Source organism: Phyllopteryx taeniolatus, chromosome 8, assembly GCF_024500385.1.
Source record: "Phyllopteryx taeniolatus isolate TA_2022b chromosome 8, UOR_Ptae_1.2, whole genome shotgun sequence".
Lineage (NCBI taxonomy): Eukaryota > Metazoa > Chordata > Actinopteri > Syngnathiformes > Syngnathidae > Phyllopteryx > Phyllopteryx taeniolatus.
In genome coordinates this window covers 1170363-1186148 of record NC_084509.1, presented here as the reverse complement: position 1 = coordinate 1186148, position 15786 = coordinate 1170363, and the positions used below count along the sequence as shown (strand labels likewise).

Sequence of the window (15786 nt, the reverse complement as noted above, 5' to 3'; positions counted from 1 at the left end):
GATTTTTGGAGAAATGAAGAGAGGCATCCTCTGCATTTTGCTTGATGATGTGGATAAGCAGGAGTGATTTTCTCTTAAGGGGACAGTTTCAGCCCTGTAAAAGATTGACATTGAGTTTTATAGAATTGACACTAATAATAATATAAAGTTCTTCTTCTTAAAAGTCACAATAAATCAATTTGTCCCTGTAGATACATTCGCAAAGAGAGTGAGACAATATTATTCATATTCTTTAACTTTCAATTTCTCCTCTGACTACATACATTTAAATGTTCTGACCTCACATATTCAGTGTTATCTTTCAAGCCCCCTCAGCAGAGCAGAGAAATGAAAAATACTGAAACAAGCCAACAGAACTAAATGTTTTTTTTTTTTTTTTTATTAAATATGCTTACTAAATTTGAAAAAATAATTTTTTGGCAGCCATGGATATATGTTTGCTTGAACCGTATAAAATGTTTCTGCAGCTTTAGTCATTTGTCATTATAACACCAAAATAGATTGCTAGTTATTTGATGCATGAACTGTCACGGTACTGCACACATGGATCATAAAATGCCTGTTGGATTTGTTTTGTTCTCCCAGAACACTTCACACTCATTTAATGCAACTGCAATGCAATTAATGCTACTCATTATACAATGGGATGCAATTTGATATTTATTCACTGTGTTCCTTCCCACCCACATGTCCTCGCAGGGAGCTGATACTAGATAAGGCATCTTTGTGGGATAGAGGAAATAAATGGACGATTAATTTTCAAAATGTTATTGGCTGGTTTAACTCGTACAGTACATTCAGGTCATGAGTACGACACAAACGACAAATTTAGTCAAATCAAATAATTGGGCAGGACACAGTACGGATTTATACATTCATACAACTTGTATTGTGAGTGTACATATTTTTGTCGAGAGTGGTAGTATTCATATCACAGCACAATTTTAAGCCTAGTTGGTAATATTTTTTTCAGACTTTGGAGCAGTTTTTTTTTTAGGTGTGCATATATCTTAAAATTTGAACCGTCACTTCGATCGTCGTAAACCTAAACCCACATTTTAAGGAAAAGTATCTCTTAAAAATTGCCTTTCATCACATTTGTAATTTAAAAAATATCTAAATATCACACTCTGCCTTCTATTATTTGTACTACTACTACTTATACATCTTTTTTTTCTTGGTAAAGACAAATGTAGCAAACGTGCTCAAACAACAGGACCCCCATCGCAGTTCTTTCACAACGAAAGTGACGTTCACACAAGAGTAAACAGTCATCAGCTCTTGCTTTTTAGACAGTGGAAAGCACACGCACATCTGCCATACCGAGATACCTGACCCCGAGAAATTGTTGACACGCCAATACAAGCACACCAAACTGCGTCTCCGAGTCAAGATTCATTTAAGCACCCGGTCAAAAGATGATATTAAAAGATTAGCTTCAAATAATGAGGGAGGAAATCAATACACAGGAGCCATTTTTCTACCACTACACACAGACTTCTTGTATGTTGGTACAAAGATACAGCATTTGGTAATGCTGTAGTGGTAGCATCAATGCCCATGGGACAAACACAAGCACATTCAACATCCCATCAATAGCATAACAGCAAAACGATCTTGAAAAGGCGTACACAATATGGATGCTTGCATTCAGGATACATGAAAAATAACACCATGGTCAAACTGACAGAGTCATCACACAAGAACCATCACAATGCTGGACTCCATCTCTATGCAGATTTGTAACAAAATGTTACGTTTTTGTCGTTGTTTTTCTTTCTTTCTTTATTTTTTTTGTCTTGGCTCATGTTCCACCTGTCTACAAAGTTTTGTGGAATTGAGTCCATAGTTTTTGCATAACTTTGCTTGCATTCTTGCTATTTACTGAAGACCATACAAGCACTACAGTAATAGTGCATATATTATATTATATATTGCATATATACATATATATACATACATACAGTAATACAAGTAGAGTAATTGGATTCTTTAAGAGGACAGACCGGCGGGTAACCGACAACATATATAGGCTTCTGTATTCTCTATTGCTGTCTGTAGTGTTTTTTCTTCTTCAGATTAATGTTATGAATCACACAAACTACAAAAACAATCAAGATTCGTCATTAAACGTTACTAGTGAAATAAAATCTATCAGACACTTAAATCTAGATTAATATTACTTCTGCAGGGCCACTTGTTGCCAGGCACAATTCATGGAGCATATTCAGTGAAACTAGGCTGTTTTGAATGACAGTGAACTTGCCACACTATCCAATAAAACATTTTTTTAATCAAATGTACATTTAGATTCAATTATTGTTTTGTAACAGTTTTTAGGGGCCAGCAGCAAGTAAATTACCTTATAAAAAAAGACACTATAAATTAAGTACTTATACACTTCACTCCATCCATCCATCCATCCATCCATTTTCAACACCACTTATCCGGTTTGGGTCACGGGACGCTGGAACCTATCCCAGCTGACTTCGGGCGAAAGGCGGACTACACCCTGAACTGGTCGCCAGTCAGTCGCAGGGCACATATAGACACGGACAACCATTCGCACTCACATTCACATTCACACTGTCACTGAGTGGGAACTGAACCCACGCTGCCTGCACCAAAGTCAGGCGAGTGTACCACTACACCAACAGTGACTACACTTCACTCCACCATATTAAATATAAGAACTCCAAAAACAAAAAAAAAATACATTTAAACTACTCAAGTTCCAAATATTGAGCATTATTCAGCAAAGATTACAATAAGGATTATAGAGAAGCCATACAGTGTAGATACTTACATGCATTGGTGACAGCAAAGCTGTTGGCTGTCTCTATATTATCGACATGTGGGACCAGGTTGAAGGGGGCTTCCGTAGCATTAGGGCTGGTGTTGTGAAGGAAGATAGCTAGTCGAAACGCTGTGTACTCCTGATCAGTATTCCTAATGAACAAGCCGCCTAGGGAGGGAGACAAAGGACAAGGTGATGAAGAGGAGAAAGAGACGGATGTGTGCCAAGAAAGGAGGGAGGGCAGATAACAAAAAAGGAGAGAGAGAAGAAAACTAAGATCTTCGTTACCATTTGTAAAAAAAAAAAAAAACTAATTATTTCAACACACACACATAACCATGAAAGAAAAATCCAGTGCTGCACATTTCATTGATGAAATGCAAAGAAAACCTTTTACAACCCCAATTCCAATGAAGTTGAGACGTTGTGTTGAACATAAATAAAAACAGAATACAATGATTTTCAAATCATGTTCAACCTATATTTAATTGAATACACTACAAAGACAAGATATTTAATGTTCAAACTGATAAAATGTATTGTTTATAGCAAATAATCATTAACTTAGAGTTTTTTTGGCTGCAACACGTTCCAAAAATGCTGGGACAGGGTCATGTTTACCACTGTGTTACATGACCTTTTCTTTTAACAACATTCAATAAACGTTTGGGAACTGAGGACACTAATTGTTGAAGCTTTATAGGTGGAATTCTTTCCCATTCTGGCTTGATGTACAGCTTCAGCTGTTCAACAGTCCGGGCTCTCCGTTGTCGTATTTTAAGCTTCATAATGCGCCACACATTTTCAATGGGAGACAGGTCTGGACTGCAGGCAGGCCAGTCTAGTACCCGCACTCTTTTACTACGAGGCCACGCTGTTGTAACACATGCAGAATCTAGTTTGGCATTGTCTTGCTGAAATAAGCAGGGACATCCATGAAAAAGGCGTTGCTTGGATGGCAGCATATGTTTCTCCAAAGCATGTATGTACCTTTCAGCATTAATGGTACCTTCTTTGGCCCGGAGGACACGACGTCCACAATTTCCAAAAACTATTTGAAATGTGGACTCGTCGGACCACAGAACACTTTTCCACTTTGCATCAGTCCATCCTAGATGAGCTCGGGCCCAGAGAAGCCAGCGGCGTTTCTGGGTGTTGTTGATAAATGGCTTTTGCTTTGCATAGTAGTTTCAAGTTGCACTTACGGCTGTAGCACCAAACTGTATTTCCTGACATTGGTTTTCTGAAGTGTTCCTGAGCCCATGTGGTGATATCCTTTACACATTGATGTCGGTTTTTGATGCAGTTCCGCCTGAGGGATCGAAGGTCACGGGCATTCAATGTTGGTTTTCGGCCTTGGCGTTTACATGTAGTGACTTCTCGAGATTATCTGAACCATTTGATATTATGGACCCTAGATAATGAAATCCCTAAATTCCTTGAAATTGTACATTGATGAACATTGTCCTGAAACTGTTCGACTATTTTCTCATGCACTTGAGGTGAACCTCGCCCTATCTTTGCTTGTGAATGACTGAGCAATTCAGGGAAACTCCTTTTATACCCAATCATGGCACCCACCTGTTCCCAATTAGCTTGTTCACCTGTGGGATGTTCCAAACAGGTGTTTGATGATGATTCCTCAACTTTCTCAGTCTTTTTTGCCACCTCTCCCAGCTTTTTTGTTCCAGCCATAAAATTCTAAGTAAATGATTATTTGCTAAAAACAATAAAGTTTATCAGTTTGAACATTCAATATCTTTGTAGTGTATTCAATTAAATATAGGTTGAACATCATTTGCAAATCATTGTATTCTGTTTTTATTTGTGTTTAACAAAACGTCCCAACTTCATTGGAATTGGGGTTGTACAAATTCACAAGAAGTCCCAGAGGAGCTCCGTTTATTAACTAAGCCAGAGACATGATAATCTAACTCCAGCAACTATGCTAATGAAGTGAAAATGAATAAAATATGACTTGTATCGTTAGTACAAATTCAATAGGAGAATTTATACATGCACACAGAAACACAAAATCAACAAACATAGCTGACTTGGACGCTATGTCCAAACACCCTGGTTTAAGAGGATGGGACCTTGCAGACAAGATAGAATAACAACCAAAAGAACCAAAATCAATAAATTGTACATTGTAAAGTAAGACATGGACAAAAGTATTGGCAAACCAGGCAGTTACATTAACAAGGCGTATAAATGGTGCCATGAAATTTTCACCTCTTTCTCCAAAGAATTTGAGTCCATCCAAAAGGACATTTGTGAGGTCTCTGCTGTTGGATGAGAGGCCCTGACTCAGAATCTTTGTTCTAGTACATCCTAAAAGTGTTTGATGGGCTGGAGGTCAGGCGCCAGTCAAATTCTTCCACACCAAACTCATCCAAGCATGCCTTTATGGACCTTGCTATGTGCGCTGGGGCACAGTCAAGCTGTATGAAAGAGTCTTTGTGGGCCAAATGCTACCAGATTAAAGTCATATTCTTAAGAGAATCAAGTCACTTTTTCCTTTGTGTTGAATTCAAGAAACAGTGTTGTTGTAGAACACATATTCATCCACTTCTCTCAAATGCTTTTGACTAGCCTCTCTGTCAACACACTTTAACACAAATCATATTGAGATATCTGTGGATTCTGCTGGCATAAAAATGTAACGACATCTTTCATAAAGATGATGAAAGTGACAATCTCCATTTCTACATGCATGGTGCCCCCTGCTACAGAAATATAAAACTGGTTATTTACTCATTAGCATACCATGATGAGGCTAATCGCAAAGCAGCTAGATACGATTCTAACAGTACATTCTGCTAAATGACTGATGCAGTATAACTGATGAGATACGTCAGTTCTTTTCCTCAAGCTTGACCTATTTCTTTGTCCTCTTAAACCCCCAATTTGTTTTCTTGTTGTGTCTGCCCTGAGCTTCGAACAGTTGAGGTAGTTGTGACATGTTTACAAAGTTCTCTGGGGTCGCAGCAATAGATTAGCCTTTGCATTGCTTTACATTTAATCTATTTTAGCTTTTCCATTTCAAGAGTAAAAAGTCATAACTTTTTTATATAATAACATTGAAGGTGATTTTTTTTTTGACCCCAGATTTTGTGGTAGCCCCTGGAGGCCATGGCGCTCGTAGCATTTGCCTATATCGCCGGCTGTGCTGCACAGGTGAATAAAGTTGTAATTTTCTGAGGGGAAGTGATTGACGAATATCAGCCGAGCAGTCTGTTACCTGCATAAATATGAACAATGTGGATGTTCTAGTCAACAGTTGTGTCTGTTCTGGAGAAATATGCACAAATGTTCTGGGTCATCAACCAGCAATGTTAGTTATTGTGATTGTATTAAAAAAAAAAAAAAAGTTTTATATATTATTGTTTTCCTTGAAAACACAACTTTTTTTTTTTTTTTTTTGTGGCATCCGTCTGTATCAGGAGACAATGGAGTCTACATCTGGGTAAGTCCAAGTTTGAGTTGCAGTGCTTGGTGTGGCTGAAGTCATGTTGTGCCCGGTGGCCAGGACCCCTCTTCTCGGCCTGGCTGGCAGACTCCAAAGGCAGCTGCAGAATTGCCGCAAGGAGTCACGGCGCTTGATCAACCGCCTGTAGGAGGCCTACTCTTGTTTTATTTTCTGTCGGGTTTGGCTCCCCTAGCCTTTGTTTCTCCCGAAGCAACCGTAAGGCAGTGGTGGTGGGGACAGCGGACAGTCGGAGCCAGGATTCTAACCGTCAACCCTTTGGTCACTGGACAACCCACTCTACTGCCTGAGCCACAGCCACCACAGTGTATTCTTGTAAGATTACGATTTTGTCTTTGTACATTCTTTTTTTTCTGTTCACTGCAGCCCTTATACTCCTTTGTAATGTTGAAACAAAAATGAGCCCTCCATAAACTGTTCCCTCATAGATTCAGGAGCAACTAATGGGGCCAATTGGGATGATGGGTTCAGGAGAAAGTGAGTGTTTTGTGTCAGAAAAAAAAAAGACCTTTTTGGGGAAGGTTTTTTGCGTGCTATCGCCTATAGAAATTCTGGTTAAAAAAAAAACCCAAAACCTTCTATTTAGTACTAAACAGTATAACTTCATTATTTCTCAACATATTTCTTTGACCGTTTTGTTTCACCATGCTACTCGGGGAACCCCTTCTCCAGTTGGCTGACAAGTTTCAGTTAAAAATATCCACCAATAAGCTCGCACGAGCTGAAATTCAGGGGGCTTCTCAAAGTCAAATCAAGTCAAAATTACCGTGACATTTCAAATGGCATAACTTTCCCTAGAAATGCCACTTAAGTAGGTCAAATAGAATATTATTTGTGAGAAGACCAGTGTGGACAGTCAAATAAGTCATGTACTTGAGTAATCCATTTTCCCCCCTTGAATTTATTGGTTATGGATGTTTTTACAGTTGTTTGAAGGGCTTATTCCATGTTTTTTTTGGGGTTTTTTTGTTTTAGAAAATTCCATGATGGCTACTTGTCATATTGCTAGTCCTACCACTACACTGATCAATTAATAAATCATTATGTCTCAATACTTTTGTCAATGCACTGTATATTTTCACTGTATTTAAATCAACCCCTGAGATTTCTTCAATGCTTCATGGGCTTAACTGTTTGGAAACAAAGTGATTGAGTTTCATTTTTCACAGTAAAAGAGTGAAAGAGATGGGAGGGGCAGAGAAAAGATGACAAGGGAGGAGTCGGGAGACAGTGCATAATGAACGGAGCCATTATTATGACAAGGTGCCAGCTACCTTTGTGTGAGTGTGTCTTTGTCACACTAGTTGTTCATCCCGCTTTTTTCTTTCGATGTGTGTATCAGATAATTAACTCAAAATGATCAAGCACGATCATTAAAACAAGACAGGAAACTCACATGTTCACAGAAAACAGATCTGTGGAGCGGCAAGAAATATGACAACTTGATATGATTTTAATGATTGTAAATCAAAAAGTGAGCAGATACTGTTGGTGTTTGGAAATGTTCTGTTTCTGAATTGTAGTCGCTTTTGGACGGCGCTCAGTAGTAGTGGAACCTTGAAAATCAAACGTACCTTAAATCGTACCTGTACAATTTAAGATTTGACAAAATTATTCTGCAAAAGGTACGCCTGTCAAGTGCAAGGCACACAATTTCACAGTTCAAACCGAGATGCCAGCTAATGCCAGGAGGTCTGAGCTAGTAAGCATGAAATGATACTGGGCATATGTTTTGCTTTTTCTTTAACTTTTTGCGGCTTTTTTGCAGCACTTATTCCAAAAGATTGACACCGCATTTGATAATGTTGTGTGGAACATGAGCATATCATGAAAAACCTCACTCAACCTCAATTCAATGAGCATCACAGGGCAAAATCCATGTGTTTTGCTCTGTCCTGGGCTTACTCAAAAAGATGGATGACCGTCATGCATTGACATCATGGAAGATGTCCACATATTGCACCAAATCTCTTGTCTACTTCAAGAAATCTCTGTTAACTCAGCATCAAATGACTCTTACCTTTTTCTGTGTCTTATTGTGGCTTTTGCCAGACTCATTCGAAAACATGGGGAATAACATGAGAAGAGATGATTCTCCATCAGATGTGAAGCAAGAAGCACACAGTACATGGCACTTTTGTCCAGCATACGCATTGTAACTTGTTGAAAAGGTTAAGACAGAGGGCTTTATTTATACTGAGCGCAGAAACTGCCGTAACTTGATTTTCGTGCAAGCGCAAGGCTCGCTGTGCGTGCTTGCCAATTTGGCAGACCGCTATGTGACAAGGGGGCGTACCGGCGCAATGAGGGTATGTCCTTTGACAATTTGGTTGCAGAAAGTTAGTCTAAACTTTTACTCTTGTTTAGTAGGTAGTCTGCCCGTCTCTTTGATCGGGTTTTGGGGATATGTGTGGTGGATGTCAGATGTATTTCCTTCATATATATCTGAAAGTAATGTTTGCCAAGTCAAACGCAGAGCAAAGCTTTCTGTGAAATTACACTGCAGACGTATGTATCCAACTCTTCAAGTGAACAACTAGACAGGCAAACAGGAAGGTCATGTATGTGTGTACAGCAGCTTTACTTCCTACCAACAGTGTCTGCATGAAAGTCCACACGTGAACTGGCGTTTGTATACATGCCACATGCGTGGGCGTGCAATGCAATGGCAGCTCAATACAAAAAGGCATTATATGAAGCAGCATGAACCATGTAATACTCTGTGGTTAAAGGTCCCCTGTAAGTTATGACCCTCAATAATCATCCGCCAGCCGCCCTGTTTATGGCAACCTTGGCTGTGTGAGAACACTCCATACCACATTGGACATTTATGTGCTGTTTGTATTCAGACGTGCATGTCGATGCCAGTTTGCCAAAAAATATTTAGCATATTCAGTTTATTGGCAGCTATAGGTAGACAGATTCAAGGAGATGAATCTCATTATAGAACCTCCCAACTGGCCCCTCCAAGGAGTGATGCAGTGAATTCATTATCACACATTTGACTGCGTGCCTGTGGCGTGTGCGCGCCGTGCAAGCTCGCATGCACGTGGGTTCGTTTGCAGTAGCGATCTCTATTTTGCAAACTATCACTTTTTTTGTTAAAGTGCTTGAAAAGGAATGTTTTTCTTTCACAAGAAGGAGGAAAGAGGGAGCGCTCGAAGGGGAGAGAGGCAGAGACAGCAAAAGAGAGCGACAAGGCAGGAGAGAGAGAGAGAGGGAATACTGCAGTGTCTGAAGAAAGATAAAGACTGAAAAAGCTTTTAAAATATTCACACACAGACAAAATCAAACACTGAATGTATTTGAAAACCATTTATGAATGAGTTAAGATAAAGAAAATGGACCAAAATGTTTCCATGCAATGATTTTGTTTCTTGAATATATATATATATATATATATATATATATATATATATATATATATATATATATATATATATATATATATATATATATATAATATATTTGTTGCTGCTTTTTCTTGGAGACTTTCACAATCCACATCTGTATCTAATGATTTAAAAAAAAAAAAAAAAAAAAAAAGCTCACCAATTTGCACTGAGCTGGGGAACGCTCCCGTCGCCAACCCCGAGAGGACGGAACACAAGCCCCAAAAGTGCCAAGTGAAAATATTAATCCTCATCATTTCTTCACTTGAGTCCCCTCAAAAAGTGTTGCGATACATTGACAGAGATGAAGGAGGGGAAAGACGTCAGGAGAAAAAAAAGAAGAGAGGAAGGTTTTCCCCGTCTAGAGTATATTTTGTCCAAGGTAGTATTCCTATTCCATGATGGGCTTCTCGCGCATATTCCCCCCGTGCATGCACAGTCCGCTCAGGAGAGGAGAGAGATGTGTGTGCGGTTCACATGGAAAGACGGAGGCGCTATAGGAAGAAGGAGTGGGGAAAGTCGTTGCAAGATTGGCGAGTTTGGAGACCAGACTGCATGGAGCAACTGGACATGCGCGACCCGCCCCCCCCCCCCCCCCCCCCCCCTCTCTCTCTTTCAGTCTCACACACATATTCTCGCTCTCTCTCTTTCCACATCCCTCTACATCATATACTTTCTCCATCCCTCTACACTATTGATTCAGTGATCGTAGGGGGAGGCGTGGATTACATGCGCCACGTTTACGCACTTTCCCCACACGCGTAATCTTCGGGCATTGATCACACACTGACGCCAAATGTCTTATCTAGTTTATCGTCGCTGCGCATGTCAAAGAAGGAAGGACACGTTTGTTTGTTTCCCTTAAGAAGTTGCAAATGAACGATTTCTCCTGCGTCAAACGCAATCCATCCTGACGCATTGGCCCAAACTACTCTGTGTTTCCCAGGTTTAGTTCAGTTTAGGTTTTGTACTGCAGCCGCAATGTATATGCCAAGCAGGACGAGCGCAAATATATGGCCACTGAAAAAATGACTAAAGTGACATCATTTGACGCGGTGTCAATAAGGTGCTTTTCTATATATATATATATAAACTGCAACAACAAGGATATTATGAGTCTTGTCTTGTGAACAGCGTTTGCTTGCGTGGTTGCTTCGGTGCCTGAGGTGACAGACGGTTAAACAGCACGTTTCCCCCCCCTCTCCCCTTTTTTTTTTTTTTGACCACAAGGCACAACGTGAGGATGCTTATCCCAGTGCAAGATATACACACACCGGCCACAACATTAGGTACGTTTGTAAAATTTTGAAGGAGCCAGTACAAAAGTTGAGTGTCAATATAAAAAAAAAACAGTCAATCAAAAGATTTTGAAAGATCACTTTTAACTGGCACTGTCCGAGATGTATTATTTTAACAATATGCTTATTGATGTAATTGTTTGCAGTGATGTTGAACTGCACTTTATCATACTGAAATCTGTTTCTATTCTTTTGACTGCGGTTTTAACTAAACAGAGAATGTAAAAGACACATCTCTCAGTATAAAGCAGTGGAATCATCAAAACTGGCAACTATTATCTTTGTAAGGGCAGAATTGTAAAGCCGGTGTTTACTGGATGACATCCAAATGTACAAGTGTAATTAATGTTCCGACTGACCACTTTAGCTCCTGACGTTGCAGATGTTTTCCAGACCCATCTATTTTCTGTAGCGCTTGTTCTTATTAGGGACGTGGCTGACCTGGAGCTCACATATGCCAGCTGAATTTGGGCAAGAGGTACATCGTGGACTGGTCGTCAGGCAATCGCTTACATTCTACACAAACAACTATTTGGACTCACGTGACGGACTAACTGTGAGGCACATGTGCCACTGTTTCACGAGCTGCCCTTTCGAGAGCCATACACCTGGAAATAAATACAAAAACAACAACATACAAACATCATCACTTTTCTTCCTCTACAGTGCCAATGTGTAGATCAATATAGTCCCATATGACTGCCACAAACAGACAGCCCAACCAGTTGCATTCATTTTAAAGACATTGGTGCATGTGCGGCGGCACGGTTAGCACATCTGCCTCACAGTTCTGAGGACGGGGGTTCAAATCCCGGCCCCGCCTGTGTGGAGTTTGCATGTTCTCCCCGTGCCTGCGTGGGTTTTCTCCCACATCCCAAAAACATGTGTGGTAGGTTGATTGAAGACTCTAAATTAGGTGTGAATGGTGAGTGTGAATGGTTGTTTGTTTCTATGTGCCCTGCGATCGGCTGGCGACCGGTTCAGGGTGTACCCCACCTCCCGCCCGAAGATAGCTCCAGCAACCGGCGACCCTAGTGAGGATAAGCGGTCAAGAAAATGGATGGATGGATGGTGCATGCATGCACATTTAGTTTTGTTTTGTAGGCTAGTAATGTCCTGCACTGTTCCCCCACTCTTTTGTAACTGACATAAGCTGTCCATGGTGCTGATAGCCAACTGTGCATCAGGTGGGATGCAGGATTCGGAAGAGTGGTTGCTCACTGCTCTCCCACTGTGTCTGAGAGTCTGCATGTATTCTGCTAAACACTCGCAAATCAATCAATTAGATTCTATGTGCTAATTCGATTTCCCTGATAATGATGCAGATTTCTGGTTAGCACGTCGGCATCACAGCAGTCGAGAAATCATGGGTTTGAATCTTGGCTCCTCTTGCGTGGAGTTTGCACGTTCTCTGTGTGTTTGTGTGGGTTTTCTCCAAGTACCCTGGCTTCCTCCCAGGTAAAAAAAAATGCATATTAGTTAATTGGAGAATCTAAATTGTCAATAGGTTTGTATGTGAGTGTGAGATTTGTTTGTCTATAGAGTATGTGCACTGTGATTGGCTGGTGACCAGACCAGGGTGTACGTCACCTCTTGCCCAAAGTCAGCTGGGGTAGGCTACAGCTCACTTTGCGAGCCTAGGGAGGGCAAGTGGTCAAGAAAATGGATGGATAACCAATAATAATAATAAAAAAAAACATATACAAAGTATACCGAGATAATACCGAAATGAATTAATGAATTTTGTATTATTACCATTATGAAATCATGCCTTGTCCCAGGTTCTAACTGGTGGCCAAATTAAGAATTTAAAACACCACGTGTCTGTACTTCAAAATGTACGTTTTGAAATGTTATGATTTCAGCGAATCTTGCAGGACATGAGTGTACTTTCTGCATGCAGTTGGACACTGGAAGCCATTAATTAAATTTGCATTATTTCCTATTGGAAATGTCCCTTTTGTAATCCAAACAAATCATTGCAGTTGTATGACCTTTAAAATCCATCCATCCATCCATCCATTTTCTGAGCCACTTATCCTCCCAAGGGTCGCGGGAGTGCTGGAGCCTATCCCAGCTATCATCCGGCAGGAGGCGGGGTACACCCTGAACTGGTTGCCAGCCAATCGCAGGGCACATACAAACAAACAACCATCCGCACTCACGTTCACACCTAGGGGCAATTTAGAGACTTCAATTAACCTATGTTAATGCAACAATGCATGTTTTTGGGATGTGGGAGGAAACCGGAGTGCCCGGAGAAAACCCACGCAGGCACAGGGAGAATATGCAAACTCCACACAGGCGGGGCCGCGGATTGAACCACGGTCCTCAGAACTGTGAGGCAGACGCTCTAACCAGTCGGCCACTGTGCCGCCCCTTTAAAATACAATAATAAATCATTTTAAAAAATGACACATCATCTGACTGAACCACAGCTATGATGGCCTAACTATTTTATCATCAACAAAAAACAAATCATTTTACTAAAGTGATGTGGTTATGGAAAGTGCTCATTAATTTCCACATACCCAGCAAGAGACCATGGTTCTCACTTGCATTACTTATAAATTAATACTTGATAAGTGCTTGTCAATGTCATTGTTTTAATAATGCCTCAGTGAATACGTGCACATACAGAAAGGTGCTGAAAACCATTTAACAAACAATCACAACTCCTTTACAAACATTCCGAATGCATTCAGTGATTGGGCACAAGAGCCACTTCTGTATTTTTGTGACAGTGATGATTTTTCATAGCTTTTGAAATGCTGCAAATTGATCATGACCCAGGGACGCATTTGTAATGCATAGAATTTCAAAAAGGTTTTGGCAAAAATAGTTTTATTGAAGCCAGTAGGTCTCTAAAACGAGCAAGGATTTTTGTTGTTTTCAATTGGGGATCACTCAAAAATATGTAACAGAACTGCTCTTTTAAAATAAAACAACACAAATAACGGATTCTAGTAATTACTGCACTAAAACACCATATTCTAATAAGGACATGTTATTATCATAGCCTACATAGTTTCTGCTATGATGAATCAATATGGATAATGTCCTAAATGTTCTTGTGTTTGCTGTATATACAGTATACATATAGTATATCTCTACCGTGTATCCAGGCTGTTTGAATGCAATCCAGGATGATTGGCTCCCAGGAATTCATTCTCCTTGCTTGGCAGATTGACCCAAGTCGACCAAGTCGATTATGTGGTTCAGTGTCAATACAGCACCTTGGTAATAAAGACCCATCAGCACTGTCTTACAGGCTGTGGTAATTGACACCCCGATGTTTTACTTTGTGCTGTGACTCAAACCCTATTGAGTGTAAATCAACACAATAGTAGTGGAGTCAAAAGTGTTACTTTTCATTTGAATATTCTTTGGTGGAGCGTTTTGCTCACTGTGCAGCCTAACAGCTAGGCTTTACTGCTAGCTTCTTTTTTCTTTTTTATTTATTTATTTATTTTTTGCTAACAATATTGAGTTATTTAACAGATCAAGTAGTAAAGTAAAATTCTGGTGTTTATGTAGCTCCATCTTGTTCTTAATATGTACCTACTTGTATTTTTCATCTAATTCTAGCTTGCCACAAAGGCCAACACTTCTAGATTACATTAAAATCACAGCAGCATGTCACTAATGGACTAGTGAGGGGTTCACTCGCCAGACAGCATGGGTTCAGTTCCAACTTAGTAATGATGTGAATGTGAGTGCTCTTTGATTGACTGGAATCCAGTCCTGAGTGTCGTCAGACTTTCATCCAAAGTCAGCTGGGATCGACTCTGGCTCCCTGTGACCCTGAACAAGATAAGCAGTATAGAAAATGGATAGATGGACCACAGCAGCACCTCTGTTGTTGCTCATCTGTGCTCATCATTTCCAAACCTTCAAGTCCTTGTCACAGACGCTAGCCTGAAACCTTGGGTACTGACTCTGAGCGAGAGGCGGGGTACACTTTGAACTGGTCGCCAGCAAATTGCAGGGTACATACAAATAAACAACAATTCCCACCTACGGGCAATATAGAGTTTTCAGTTAATCTACCATGCATGTTTTTGGGATGTGGGAGGAAAGTGGATTACCCAGGGAAAATCCATGCAGGCAATACATGCAAACTCCACACAGGTGAGGCCGGATTTGAACCCCAGTCCTTAGAACTGTGTGGCAGATGTGCTAACCAGTCATCCACCGTGTTGCCTCTGTGAGAATACGTTTGTTTATTTGGACTCACACCTATACTATATACTACTGGAATATTGGAATGCCTACAAGTATGGAAGAAAATATGACGGTGTTTATCACTCTAGAGCAGGGGTGTGAAACTCAAATTCACGGTGTGCCAAAATAAAAAATTGGGACAACGTCGCGGGCCAAACTCAATATTTAATGAAAAATCACTGCGATGTGCACGTTTCCCTTTTCTGCAGAAATGTAGCGTTAAAGTTTATCATTGACAACAAACTTACATTTTGCTTAAACACTGAATCTGGAATAAACAAACTTGAATATAATAAACACGAGAAATCTAATTTGTGATAAAAGACATCATGTTTGTTGTTTTGTATTTAAATATATAACATGAATTTCCTCCGCAGGGTGTCCAGGCGCTCCCTTAGAGATGGGGTGAGAAGCTCGGTCATCCGGGAGGATCTCAGAGTAGAGCTGCTGGTCCTCCACATCGAGAGGAGCCAGATGAGGTGGCTGGGGCATCTGGTTCGGATGCCTCCCGGACGCCTCCCTGGTGAGGTGTTCCGGGAACGTCCCACCGGGAGGATACCCCGGGGACGACCCAGGACACGCTGG

General features: G+C 40.5%; 1 protein-coding gene across 9 annotated transcripts in view; it reads right to left on the bottom strand.

The window, feature by feature from the left end:
- Positions 1 to 10209, bottom strand: part of gria4a (glutamate receptor, ionotropic, AMPA 4a) — a 130932-nt gene extending 120723 nt beyond the window's left edge. For all 9 annotated transcript variants that reach the window (XR_009789724.1, XR_009789725.1, XM_061782124.1 and 6 more), the window contains exons 1-2: positions 9840 to 10209; positions 2807 to 2965 (exon numbers count right to left, since the gene is read on the bottom strand). Coding sequence is in view for 7 of the 9 variants with exons in the window: in XM_061782124.1 (XP_061638108.1) it covers positions 2807 to 2965; positions 9840 to 9936 (256 nt within the window). In the remaining 2 variants the exon portion in view is untranslated. The remainder of the gene's footprint in view (positions 1 to 2806; positions 2966 to 9839) is intronic.
- Between the last annotated feature and the right edge of the window lie 5577 nt (positions 10210 to 15786).